General features: G+C 44.4%; 1 protein-coding gene across 7 annotated transcripts in view; it reads right to left on the reverse strand.

Annotated features, from left to right (window-relative positions):
* The window catches only part of TTC23 (tetratricopeptide repeat domain 23), a 107,323-nt gene that overhangs the window by 3,402 nt on the left and 91,813 nt on the right, over positions 1–12,108 (reverse strand). For 3 of the 7 annotated variants that reach the window (XM_015143125.3, XM_015143120.3, XM_015143126.3), the window contains exon 10: positions 6,486–6,608. In XM_015143125.3, coding sequence (XP_014998611.2) covers positions 6,486–6,608 — 123 coding nt within the window. 7 annotated transcript variants of the gene reach the window in all.

The following is a 12,108-nucleotide window of genomic DNA, read 5'->3' on the forward strand; positions in this document are numbered from 1 at the left end:
CTTGCTATAGCCTGGAAAAGATAATAGATTTTTTTTTTTTTTTGTAAACACATACTTTTATTAATACATGGGCTTTCTATACTGTTTACTACACAGCAATGTCTTAGTTATTAGGAGTCAAATACTCAGCTTATGGATTATCCAGGGCTGGCTTTGGCTTGATTTCTCCCTTCTGCTTACTTTAAGTCTTGCCATTTGATTGCTCGTCCTAGGCTAGGGCAAATCGAGGAGAGGAGAAAGATTAAAGCTGTGCCAAAAATGGCCAGAATCATTTTGAGAAAGAATGAGGTGCAGGAACTTGCTTTACTGGATGCCAAGACCCTTTTATTTTTTATTTTTTTAATAAAGTAAGACAGCACGTTAGCCAGGGTAGACAAAAAGACCAGTGGACAGGGCAGAGAGCCCAAGCCTTGACAGATGACAGAACTGACCTTGCAGGGTTGGTGAGGAAGAGGTGGGCTAGTCAATAAATGGTACTGGGACCGCTGGTTTTCCAAACAGAAGAAAATGGATCACTACCCCAAATCAAACACAAAGATTAAGCTCAAGAAAGATTTAAAGGACTAAATGTGAAATGCAAAACTTGGAGCTTTTAGATGAAAATATTGGATTTTTTTTTTTTTTTTTACGGAGTCTCACTCTGTCGCCCAGGCTGGAGTGCAGTGGGGCGATCTTGGCCCACTGAAACCTCCACCTCCCGGGTTCATGTGATTTTCCTGCCTCAGCCTTCTGAGTAGCTGAGATTACAGGCACCCGCCACCACAGTTGGCTAATTTTTGCATTTTAATTTTTTAATTTTCCTAATTCTTTTTTTATAATTCTTATTTTTTTAAATTATACTTTAAGTTCTAGGGTACATGTGCACAACGTGCAGGTTTGTTACATATGTATCCATGTACCACGTTGGTGTGCTGCACCCATTAACTCATCATTTACATTAGGTATATCTCCTAATGCTATCCCTCCCACTTCCCCCCACCCCAGGACAGGCCCTGGTGTGTGATGTTCCCCATGAAGTTTCACCATGTTGGCCAGGCTGGTCTCAAACTCCTGACTGCAGGTGATCCACCTGCCTTGGCCTCCCAAAGTGCTGGGATTATAGGAGTAAGTCACCATGCCCGACCGGAAAATATCTTTATGATCTTGAGGTAGGGAAGTATTTCTTAGACAAGATCTGGACAAAGCAAAAGTGAAAGACTGATAAAGTGTAACTATATGAAAACCTAAAATATTTGTGCACCAAAATTCACCATAAGCAAAGTAGACAGACAAACCATGCTGAGAAAAGATTCTTGCAGTGTACAGAAATGAGGAAGGTTTAACATTCGGAATACATGAAGAATTCCTATAAGGTAATGAGAAATACCAAACCAAACCAAAACCTCTCAATAGAATAACAGTCAAAAGATATAAACAGATTATTCAAAGAGTTGAAATCTGATGAAATAAACATGCTTAATCTCATTAATAACCAGAAATACAAACTACAACTTCAATAAGGTAGGTACCATTTCACCCATCAGCCTGCAAAAACTACCAAGCTTTGTTAAAGATACAAAGCAACAAGAATTCTTTTACATATTGATAGTGGGTATTCAAACTGTTATAGTCCCTTTGTAAAACAATTTAGCAATATTTAGTAATGAATATGTAATTTGTGATATGTATATATGTATGTGATATATAAATGTTTGATATATGTATGTGTATATATAACCACATACATGAATCTCATGATTACAAAGTCAAGGGGAAAAAGAAAACTACAGATGAATGCACATGATATATATTATAATTTATATGAAGTTTTAAAACATGCAAAACAAAACTATAGTAAAATAAGAGCATGGGAATGATACCAAATTAAAAAAAGTAGCTATCTGGGGATGGGGTACAGGGGACTTCAACTGGATGGGTCATGTTTTATTTCTTATATTGAATAGTGAGTTCAAAAGTCTTTGTTATGTTATCCATACTTTTCTGCATAACTGAAATATTTCATAATATATTTTTTAAAAATTGGATGAATTGTGCTACATGGTAATAGCTTGAGTAAAAAAAAAGTGTGAGGGTTTGGGGACTTACTACTGAAGGCTGTTTATTCATTCTGATCTGCCAACCATTTTTAGGTCTTCAAGAAAATTAAAATGCAAGCAGCCAAATGCCTTTGTCTTTATAAGCTGTGGAAACTATAAAAACTGTCTGAATGTTTCAGTGTGAGGAATTGGGAATGTGTTTTTCGAATCTGAGAATGTGGTTGTCCTTTGAAAAAAGTAACTATCATATGAGAATATGACAGGATTTTTTAAATAACAGAAAATATTCACTATTTCTTAGTCATTTGACTAAGAAATATACAGTATCAAGTAGTAGTAAACGCTGCTTGTTCTTTTATTTAATGCATAATTCAAATCCTACAAAGGCAAGGATCCCTGTCCCTCTGTCCAACAAGCCCTTGACTTTCTAAATCTGCACAGGGACCTTGGCCTGGCCTAGGCAGTGGGCTGAGCTGCTCATTCCATGGGGTTGAGCCAACGTTGCTTTAATGCTTTAGGTTGTTGTGACCCTAGAAATGTAGGAACTTTGACTAAGCTCCGTTGCTTTGAGGGGAGGGGATGGGGACATGTTTTTGATACCCATGGTACCTGATGAAAACCCTTCCAGCACCCTGCTTGGGTTACAGCTATTGGAAGCCTGGGCACACTGGGCCTGGCAGAGGAGGTGGCGCTCAGAAAGGGCCACAGAGCAAGAGAGGCAAGATGCTTCCCCCCACTGTCGCCCATCAGTGAGAGGCCCCTCTCTCTAGCGTTAACACTTCTTACCCAGAATAGACTTTATTTTGCCCAGAAATACCTTCACTCAGTGTAAAAGATCAGGGCTATTTTTAGAGCCACCCAATCTTCCCTGTGTTTATATATTTATGATTGCCTCCGATGCAGCTCATTTTGAGAGGTGATGTTGTCACTGCTTGTCGTTAATTCATTCACTGTGGCATTAGAGTTACTGACACTGTAACAATTAGTTGAGACAGTCTGAGGTCTCAGTTCACTCTGCCTTAACAGATTGCCTTCAAAATCTAATATTCTGGAGGAATTTCCATCCTACCCCTTTGGTGATTGAAGCTGCTTCTCCTTGGCCCCTCATTCTCTAGGGATAGAAATACACTGTTCGCTGAATATGCACGAATCCCTGGGAAGAATGAGAAGGCAACTGACAGTGCTTATTCAAATTATCAGTGGGTCTACTAACCATCCCCACTTGTTACAAACCTTTGTGCTGATCATTTTCACTACTATGTTCGTAGAGAGAGTGGAGTTGAGAGAAGATTATGGTTGGGTCAAGAGATCCTTTCCAGTAATCAAGCCCTGAAGAGAGGAGCCCCATCCTTACCCTACCCCTAGACCTTTGTCAAAACTCAACTCTTCCTGGTATTAATATATTTTTTTTTCCCTAAGGTTACTTATCCTTACTAAGGAGATTTGCCCAAAATTCCAGCTGAAGTGAAAAGAGATGCAAAGGGGTGTCAACTAGGAGACAGAAACAGATCCTCAGCCCCTCACTAATCCCTTGTGTGATTACAGTGTAAGGTCAGGCACCAAGGCTGGAAAAAATGGTCATCCATTAACTAAACTACTCTTCCAAAGATAGCTTTTTAAAACAGCAAAATAACCCATTATGGACTTCTACTAGAAAATGTTTTATATAGTTATGTATTTATCTAAGAAACATAAACTGAATTTTTCAACATTCAGCTGTTCTTAGCTAAATTTACTTAAGCATTTTTGTGTGAAGTAGGTGTTTTGATTCTTTTGTTAAAAACATAGGCATTGACAGAGAGGAAGTCAATAAATGTTAATTGAACCTACTGGAGCCAGGCATTGTAAACATGTCGCTGAGCTAAGTAAAGAACTCGCCAAACCTTGACAGTAGAACATTCTCCACTATAAATAAAGGTACTCTGTGCTCCCCAGATTCTTCTGAGAGGCAGATATGCTCCTCCTTGAAATGAGCCAGTAAGGGGTTTCTCACTTTTCTTTAAAGTGAACAATAAACTGAACTCCTGAGTGTCCAGATGAATTTTAGGAGCCATTCCTTACATTCTCTTTGATTTTATATGCAGGGTTGTGAGAAGTCACTTGTGTTTCTATTGTTCCTTAAATACCAAACAGGGAGCTTTTCTTTCCCTTGCAGGAAGACAAAAGGGAATGTCTGCTTTTATACCAGCCTGCAGGCTGTCCCTAAATGGGGCCATGTTTGTCTTGCTCACCACTGTGTTCCAGGGCCTTGCACAACCCCTGGCACACAAGCAGATGCAGTAGTTGTTAAGTGAGTGAATGATTAGGACAAACACGTAAGCTGGGGAAATTCTTATATGGAGTCTAGACTCCTTAAGACACAGTTGGACCCTAGGGTTCCAGTGGCTCATCAGTTATTAAAAACCTCAGCTAGGGAAGTCCCACTGGGTATGTGGTGTTAAAAACCCTCGAAATTACAGTCCAGCCTTCAATAGGAGAAAGACGGCTGTTCACTATTTGCTGCTTACTCTTAGGACTCATTCGGAAAGCTGGGGTAGTTAAGAGACAATCTTAAGCATTTGATGCAAACTCTCAGAATTCTTTTTGATATGACTTTGAGGTTTGAAAGCTGGGAGTCTAAGGAGCCCAGGAGCCAAGAAAGCTGGGATAGGTGCTATCAGTTAGCCATCTTCCTAGCTGTGGTGCCTTTGAGCTAACACCCTTCCCAGTGTGGACAGAGGGGTGGCTCAGTGGCAGCTATGGCATCAGGGTTGGGTGACTCACTATACTGTCATTTAAAAACCCACAGTAATTCAATACCCAAACTCAGGAAGAATATTTTCTGTTTTAGGGGGATCTGTGAAAATGTGCAGTTGTTACTGAGGGCCATTTTCATAGCAGCATCCTGCAGAAGTAGATTGGTGGTATCTCCCTTCCTCCCTTAACCTCCTGCCTAAGGTCCCAGAATTGCATCATAACTTCTATTGAGGAATTTCAGATGATGAAGGTACCGATGGAACACCTCCTATTCATTAATGGAGACAGTGCAGCAAGGACTGCAACTAAAGGGTCATTTAAGTTACAAGGCTACATGACTCCGTAACAGAAAATCGAGAAAAGCATACTGTTCATTCCTGGTAAGGTTCCAAGCCAGGCTTGTCAAGCTATTACTTGTATTTTGTACTTACATAAAATGAAAAAGCTAAAGAAAGGTAAATTTAAAAAAATGCTCTAACGCTGAGGATCTGAAATCCCTGCTCTTCTTCACACACATTATCCAATGCCAGATTATGTCCACGGGGGAGAAATTACTCAGAAACTTGAAAATTGTGCTCTGTTTTCATGTCAGTTCTCAAGGCTGATACTAAGAGAAAAGATGACTCCGGAAGCCTTACTCCTTGGAAGCGTGAAATGTGATACATCTTTCAAGAAATACAAGTGCGCTTTCATTTACCAACCATTACAAGGCAGGCAGAAACGACTAACTTGGGGGAATTGAAGGAGTAAACCAAAACATAATTCATCAGACAGCCTTCCCCTGCAGAAACACAGTTGGGGTAGTGGGTGGTTCTTCTGAGCCACGCAGAAACCAGCCTCGTCCTGGCTGGACGCATGTCTTCGTCCACATTCGCCACTTCCTGAAGCAGGTGTCTGCTGAACACCTGCAACACGCCAACCCTGTGGCTACTTCGGAGATGGAATGGAGAATGGGCAGAAGTGGGCCTTGCTCTCAGGGGGCTTCCAGTGGAGTGGTGGAGACAGATATTTTTAAAATACATAAATAAACATGTCATAACAATCTGTGATAAGAGCTACAAAAGAAAAGAAAAAAAAGACGACGGGGCTATGAATGAATACCGGGGGGTGTTGGTGGTGGTCGATCCAGGGTACCTGGGCCAGCAGAGGCCTATGTGAGGAGGTGTCACTGGAGTGAGACCTGAGGACTGGGGAGTCAGCAGGTGAAGAACAAACAGGGCAGGATGGGGATGGAGGGAGGTGGTGGGGATTGGGGGGAGGTGGAGGCGGTGGTGGTGGTGGGGGTGGGGGTGGGCTCACAGGGAGAAGGAATTCCGAGTGTGTGTTTGAGAGAACACACCCCTGCATCCTCTTTTTCTCGGTCTATGTCTCTCTCTCTGTCTCTGTCTCTCTATCTGTCTCTGTCTCTGTCTGTCTCTCTCACACAGCCCTACAGCTCCCTTACTTGGAGGGCCAGTGATCCTATGACCTGAGGACTGAGGCACTGGTTGGTGGGTAGGGAGCCTCCCATGAGAGAAACACAGGGAAGGTAGGAAGGGGGATGCTGGGCTTTGCAGGGAAATGGGAGATGAAGGATAAAGGGGGTGAGGTCCAGCCACTGCCACCTGCACAGCTCCTCAGAGCAGACTCTTTCAGAAAGCTCTCCCTGAGTATGTCCTGGGTGCCAGCCCTGGGGGCATGGATGTCATCCTTGCTGTCTCCCTCACTCCTCACCTCTAGGTTGCCAAGTCCCATGGGTTCTATGTCCTTATCGGCATCCCTCGACTCCCCCACGACTTTGTTCCATCCCTTGGCCACTGTACTGGAGCAAGGTACCATCATCCTTCTCCACAACAACTGCAATACAAATATTTAGAAAATAAATGCATTGGCAGGACTTGCTATTGAGAGAAATCCTGCTGTGTACCCACATAGAAATTATGGTTTCTTTTTCAAGTGGAGCCGGCTTTTTGTATAAAGGCTGGATTTGCCTATTTCTAAGCCAGCCAAGGAAAGGGATGCAGACTCTTAAAGCTGGGCCTTCTGAACTGCCTTCTCTTGGCAAATTTCCCTATTACATGGAGCTCAGCGATCTGGTTCAGTCCTTCCTGAATCTGTGCTATCCACACCAGCCATTCCTGACCATTACTCTTTCAACTTGTTTAAGGTTACACTAGATTTATGTAACAGGAGCTTTTGCTTTTCCCTCCATCCCTGGCCATGTACCCATAAACTCACTTGTTTCCGGCGAAGCTCTGAAAAACTGCTAGAGAGCCTCAGGCCAGGATGGTCTGTCCACACCCACAGTTCTGGATCCCTCCAGACCTTGTGGGATAGTTGATGACCCTCTGAGGCACTGTACACTCACTAAGCCATGGTCAGAGTTCTGATGCTTGAGGAGCTTTCCACAGCAAATGTAGCCTTGTCAGTGGGCAGCTTGTGTACACTACAAATCAAGTGTTTTCCAAGGGAGAGCAAACATGGAGGGGCACTGTGCCTGGGTGCCATAGCTGGGCGCGCCCAACCTCAGGAGGGTGCCTTTTCCCTGCAGCTGATGATGTTGGGGAGGCCTGTGGCCAGGAGAACTGGAGTTCTTATTCCCACACAGCCTATAGTGGGCAAGGGAGGCTCCACGTTCATTCTTTTTTGTTTTTTGAGATGGAGTCTCGCTCTGTCTCCCAGGCTGGAGTACAGTGGTGTGGTCTCGGCTCACTGCAACCTCTGCCTCCCAGGTTCAAGCAATTCTCCTGCCTCAGTCTCCTGAGTAGCTGGGATTACAGGCATGCCACCACCACACCTGGCTAATTTTTGTATTTTTAGTAGAGATGGGGTTTCACCATGTTGGCCAGTCTGGTCCTGGACTCTTGACAGGTGATCCACCCGCCTTGGCCTCCCAAAGTGTTGGGATTATAGGCGTGAGCCATGGCGCCGGGCCTCCAAATTCACTCTTAACCAAGATAAGAATGAATAACCATGACCCCTTTAACAATTGGCTCTCATTCTCATATAAACTGATTTACAAACATCTTCAAGTCACAAGTGCTTGAAGAGTCTTTAAGCACACTTCTCAACCCAAGAACAAGACTTTTTATATGCAATTAATGTCATTATGACCTTCTCTTTAAAAAAGGTGGGCTGTTGTGGTCCAACAATGGGTCAAAGATGATTAGAAAAATCAGGATCAAGGACAAATGAGGCTCTACACATGAAAACAATGTGGAGTGGCGTGGTGGCTCTGTGGGAACTCCAAATTTGGCTCTGGATTTCCTGGTATATCCAGGACAACAAGGAAAATACCAAATATGCTAAAGGGAAAGTAAGACAAAGTGGGCTACTGATGGAATTACAGGGAATGGATTCTAACATAAGGTATGGCCTTCCCTAGGAAGGCTGTGTGTATTGGCCTGCTTGGAGGAATAGCTGGAATATAGCAGGGATTCCATAGCCTGTTCTCCAGTCTTGACTTATGACCACATAAGACCTTCCTAGGCTGGGCGTGGTGGCTCACGCCTGTAAGCCTAGCATTTTGGGAGGCCGAGGCAGGCAGATCACAAGGTCAGGAGTTCGAGACCAGCCTTTCCAGCATGGTGAAACCCCATCTCAATTAAAAACACACAAATTAGCCAGGCATGGTGGCATGTGCCTGTAGTCCAAGCTACTCGGGAGGCTGAGGCAGGAGAATTGCTTGAACCCGGGAGGCGGAGGTTGCAGTGAGCCAAGATCGTGCCACTGCACTCCAGCCTGGGCAACAGAATAAGACTCCATCTCAAAAAAAAAAAAAAAAAAAAGAAGAAAAAGAAAAAGAAAAAGAAAAAGAAAAAAGACCTTTTTAACGTTGGCTTTCTTGCCTACAACCTCTGAATAAAAACTATGTTCCAACTCCTTTCTTAAAAAGGTTCATTTTAGTGGGCTTTGATTTTTTGAAGAAAGGGGTCACATAAAATTATTTCATTCTTTTATGAAAATGTTTAATGCCCACAGCTAAAGTAGTGAGGCCGTGGATTGAACCCTGCTGAAGATAGTATCTAATATAGAAGCCAGATGAAGGCTGGACCCAAATCTGACTTCACACTGTTCTTGGGCTCAGCATACTCCTGAGGTTCCTGATCTATGAAGCAGCCTTCAGGATTCTTTCTGCAGCCTTTCACCTGATGAAAATGTTGGTGATGATGACCATCCTAGAATACAATCAGGTTTCTATGTGGTACAAGTAGGTGAACTTTTGCTGTGGAAATTTCCATCTGCAGCCAAGAGAATTCTGTGATTTTCCCCTGCAGGCAGATGCCTTTAAAAGGCAGATCAATAATATGGTTTCCTTTTCGGTGATTTAATCCCTCTGTGTGCCTTGTTTCCCAGGCCTTCCTGTTTTTTGTTTTTCATGCCTGCAGGTCCATGCCTGGACCATTCAGCACAGGAGGGTACATCTGGAAAAGCCACTGTTCAGTGGGTTCCTGCTACTGAGTTGAAAACTTAGGGGATGCAGCTGTTGTTGTGATAAAAACAAGAGACACTTCTCAGGCAGTGTTTAGCTTTAGGAACTGCTGGCTTCACAGAGTCGACTGCTAAATATGGCATTTGAGAAACTGCAGTCAGCAGCAGATGTGAAAAGCATGTTTTAAGTCCCCATTTGCGTCCTCGTATTCACAGAGCAGTCAGCCTGTCCTCAGACAGGTACATGTGGAGGAGTGGAGATCAGAACCGCAGGCACCACAGTGCACAACCTTCAGAAATACAAGTGTCCATCGTTTCTCTTGGAGTCTGGCAAACGGTCAGGTATCTTTAAGATGCCAATGCTATTGTTTTCAGGACTGATGGTAAACAAGGCCAAATCAGAGGAAAAAGGGGCCACCAACTTCTACCACAGGCTTTAGGGTGATGCACCCTGAGAGTTTCTTGAAGCTGAGCTGATTTTTAGCCTCTTGGGTGGCAGTGTGGCCCAGAGCAGTGTTTCTCAGCCTCTGCCTAGGAAACTGGCCAACATGCAGAACCCTGAGCACCTGGCCCCTGCCCCAGAGACTCTGATTCAGAAGGTGACCCTGATGCAGGGGGCTCAAGAAGGATACTTGGTGAGCCACTGGCATAGAGGAAAGAGTCGGGCCTTACATAAGAGTAACCTGCCCACAGACCACTGGCTTACTTCTGGGAGCCTCAGGCTCCTTCTCTGTTTAACAGAGCTATGCAGGTTTGACCTGCAGGGTTGCTGTGAAGATGAGGAATGATGTATGAGCCACACCTGGTAGCAGTGAGTGTGCGGTGGGGCACATAAACCACTTCAGTCCCACCGGGAGCCAGCAGTGACAGTGTAAAGGTCTGTGTGGTCCTGCTCAGCCCTGCTCAAGTTTCTGTGTATCTCTGTTATCATTTGCCACCCTCCTCTATTCTGAGGTCCTTCCCCTGCCTGGGGTGCAGTGGCTGGGCTGAACCCTAGGAGGAGTTTTTCCAGATGTTATCTACCTTCTTCAGGGGAGAAGTGAGGAGCGGGAAGGAAAGCAGGTATTCCCAGTGGCAGGCAGCGCCTTGGCTCTGCGTTTTCCTCTCTCCTGAAGAGGTGCTGATGGTTGGAACAGCTTCCCAGTGGCCTGCATGGCCTGCACACAGGCAGTGTCTGGTGCTCATTAGAACAGCCTCACTCAGTTCATCTCATTCGATCCCTAAAACTGTGGGATGGAAGGAGGACAAAGAAAACTGAGTCCTCTTGTCTCCATTCTTGGTCCACTCCATTCCATCCTCAACACTATCCTCATAGTGATTAAAAAAAAAAAAAAATTCCAAAGGACAACTCTAGACCCATTGATTGTGCCCTGCTTAGCATTCCCTGTAAGCAGCATTCCCAGCTGCTTAGAGCAAGGCTCAGAAAAATTTTCTGCAAAGGGCCATATGGTAAATATTGTAGACATAATAGTCCAAGAGACAAAGTTGAGGCTATTAGGTAGGTGCAGCACTTACATAACAAGACAGAAGACAAATTTCTACAAAATTTCTTTTCATGAAATTCAAGATATAATAATGAGCATTTTTTGGGCAATATAGTTCTATAGTTCTACTAATGAGAAAAATAGATTCATTTTGGGAGGAAGATAACTATTCACTTACTTGAAGTTCAAAGGTGTCCTCCATCATCAAATGGGTTGCAAATGATCATGTGTAAAAAATGTTTAACTTGAGGGCCACACAAAAGCAGGTGGAGGGCTGCATTTGGCCTGTGGGCCATAGTTTGGGACCCTTGCTTAAAGGATCAGGTCTCGGCCCCTTCACCTGGCAAACCTGGCCTCAAGGATTTGCCCTGCACCTCTCCCACCAGCAACCCCACAGCCAGCCAGCTCCAACTGCTTTTTGTTCCTTGGATGTACTTTGGTGTCCTGCCTCTGAGCACCCTTCTTCCATCCCACTTCCCGGTCTGGGAATTCCTGTTTCTCTTAGCCTATACTCTTTTTCAGGACTACTTATCTGGACACTTTCCCTAAATCTCTTCACTCCCGTAGATCCCAGTATGGACCTGCTGCATGGAACTGAGCATGTAATACACTTGGGAGGTTACGGTCTATAACTCCCTCATTGGTCTGGGACATTTTTAAGGAAAGGGGCCACTTCATTCCTATTGTATTCATTGCACATGTGCCAAAAACAGGGAGGGACGCTGGCAACCCTGGCCCAGGTCTTCTGACTATAGGATAGTGTTTCCTGTGCCACCTCCACCCCAGGCCACCCAGTTACCTTGGAAGTAATATGTTTTTATAGCTTACCACTCTCCTGGCCTTGGCTGACTGAGCCAGGGGTGGGCCCTGGATTCAAGCCAGGCCTGTCAGTCTTTCCCTGAGGTCTTTGAGGTCTTTCAAGCTGAGACAAGAAAAGGCACAGGGACAGAAAGTAAAACTATGGAGTGTTGCCAGCCTTGATCTTCACCTTGTGGGAAGACACTGCCATGAGAGAGGAGGAAGATGTGCAGAGAGGAGCAAGGAGAAGTCCTGGACAGAGAGCGCCTTCCTGGCATGAGAGTCTGGCTGAGGCTCAGCTGCATCCTGCCGGCTAATCACTGGCTGTCGGCCCTTATTTGGAAACCACAAGACAATAGACGCTCCTTTATACCTGAGCTAGTTTCAATTGTATTCTGTCAGTGACAACCCAAAGACTCCTACTGTTCCGATCTTGGCATTCTCCCCACCGTGCCATTTGCTTCCAAACATTTTTTAAGCCCAGGGACCCCTTGTTCAAAAACAAGTCTTACTTGGAATTCCAAGATGTGAAATAAATGACCCTGTAGTATAGACTGTGCGATACCAACCACCTGGCCAACACGGCGAAACCCTGTCTCTACTAAAAATACAAAAAATCTCCACTCCAACAACTCTGAGCCACA

The sequence above is a fragment of the Macaca mulatta genome, chromosome 7 (assembly GCF_049350105.2).
Source record: "Macaca mulatta isolate MMU2019108-1 chromosome 7, T2T-MMU8v2.0, whole genome shotgun sequence".
Taxonomy (NCBI): Eukaryota; Metazoa; Chordata; class Mammalia; order Primates; family Cercopithecidae; genus Macaca; species Macaca mulatta.